This window comes from Penaeus monodon, chromosome 20, assembly GCF_015228065.2.
Source record: "Penaeus monodon isolate SGIC_2016 chromosome 20, NSTDA_Pmon_1, whole genome shotgun sequence".
In the NCBI taxonomy this organism is placed as follows: Eukaryota; Metazoa; Arthropoda; class Malacostraca; order Decapoda; family Penaeidae; genus Penaeus; species Penaeus monodon.
The window spans coordinates 24,788,105-24,789,098 of record NC_051405.1 but is presented as its reverse complement, the minus strand read 5'-3'; the positions used below and the strand labels follow the sequence as shown (position 1 = coordinate 24,789,098).

Sequence of the window (994 nt, the reverse complement as noted above, 5' to 3'; positions counted from 1 at the left end):
CAAAATATTCTCCCCAGGTGACATATCCGCAAGGCAGTCAAAAGCCAACAGCGGGAGTTCCAAGGGCGCGATGACATATTCGAAGGGCAATCAGGGAAAGTCCGGAGCCTCGATGGCATCGGACAAGGGCGTGGATGATAAAATCTTTTGCAAGAAATCGGTAACCCTTTGCAAGACGAACGAAGGACTGTGTCTCGAGATCGGGTCCAAGTGCAAGTACACGATTTTGCCCATCCACCACCAAAAGACCTGCATCGGAAAACCTTGCAGCTGTTGTGTAGAAAGTAAGTTTGATTTTTTTTTTGTTATTGATTCAAAGAGAATTTATGTATCGCTCTTTTTTCTGGTGTGGATATTCTTGTAGCTATAATGATCACCATTCCTACAGCTTATTTTTAAAAGGTATTATTGCTATGATAACATGATCACTTTTGTTATTACGATCATCAATGTTATCAATATTCTCGATAGTCTATTTTCCTCTTGATTTCTTTCTTTAATTAATAAAAAGGAACTGCCTATTAAAAAAAAATCTGTTCACTGATATGTCCACCATGAAGGCCACGAATCCAACGCCATTCTCTCCCACGCCCGCAACCCCGGCGCCAATAACCCCGCCCATCTCCGCCCACAGAACCGATGTGCGTCCCCAGCTCCTACTGCTCGGCTGAGGGCGGCTACTGCAGCGAGTACTGCGGCGACGGCGACCGCGTCCTCGACGGCAAGTGCCACACGGCTGAGTGCAAGTGCTGCGCCCCGCCCTGCAAGACACAGAGCTCGTGCTTCCAGAAGGGCGGCGTCTGCGTCACCAACGGGGCCTTCTGCGCCGGCACTCTCACGCCGGAGTGCGAGGGCTCAGGCTGCATGTGCTGCGTGAATGACCCTTGTAAGTTGCGGGGGAAATAGGGACACGGAGAGTGTTAACCCCGTTGATTTGCCTTCGTCCCAACAGTCGTGACCTGTGCAAATTTGCCGTTAATATATTAGCCTTATT

The 994-nt window shown here is 49.1% G+C and overlaps 1 protein-coding gene across 1 annotated transcript in view; it reads left to right on the top strand.

The window, feature by feature from the left end:
* LOC119586056 (adhesive plaque matrix protein 2-like) overlaps positions 1-994 on the top strand; it is a gene marked incomplete at its 3' end in the record, with an annotated part of 4,945 nt that overhangs the window by 2,541 nt on the left and 1,410 nt on the right. Inside the window, 2 exon segments of the mRNA XM_037934758.1 lie at positions 18-284; positions 635-886. Of these exon segments, the coding sequence (XP_037790686.1) occupies positions 18-284; positions 635-886 (519 nt within the window).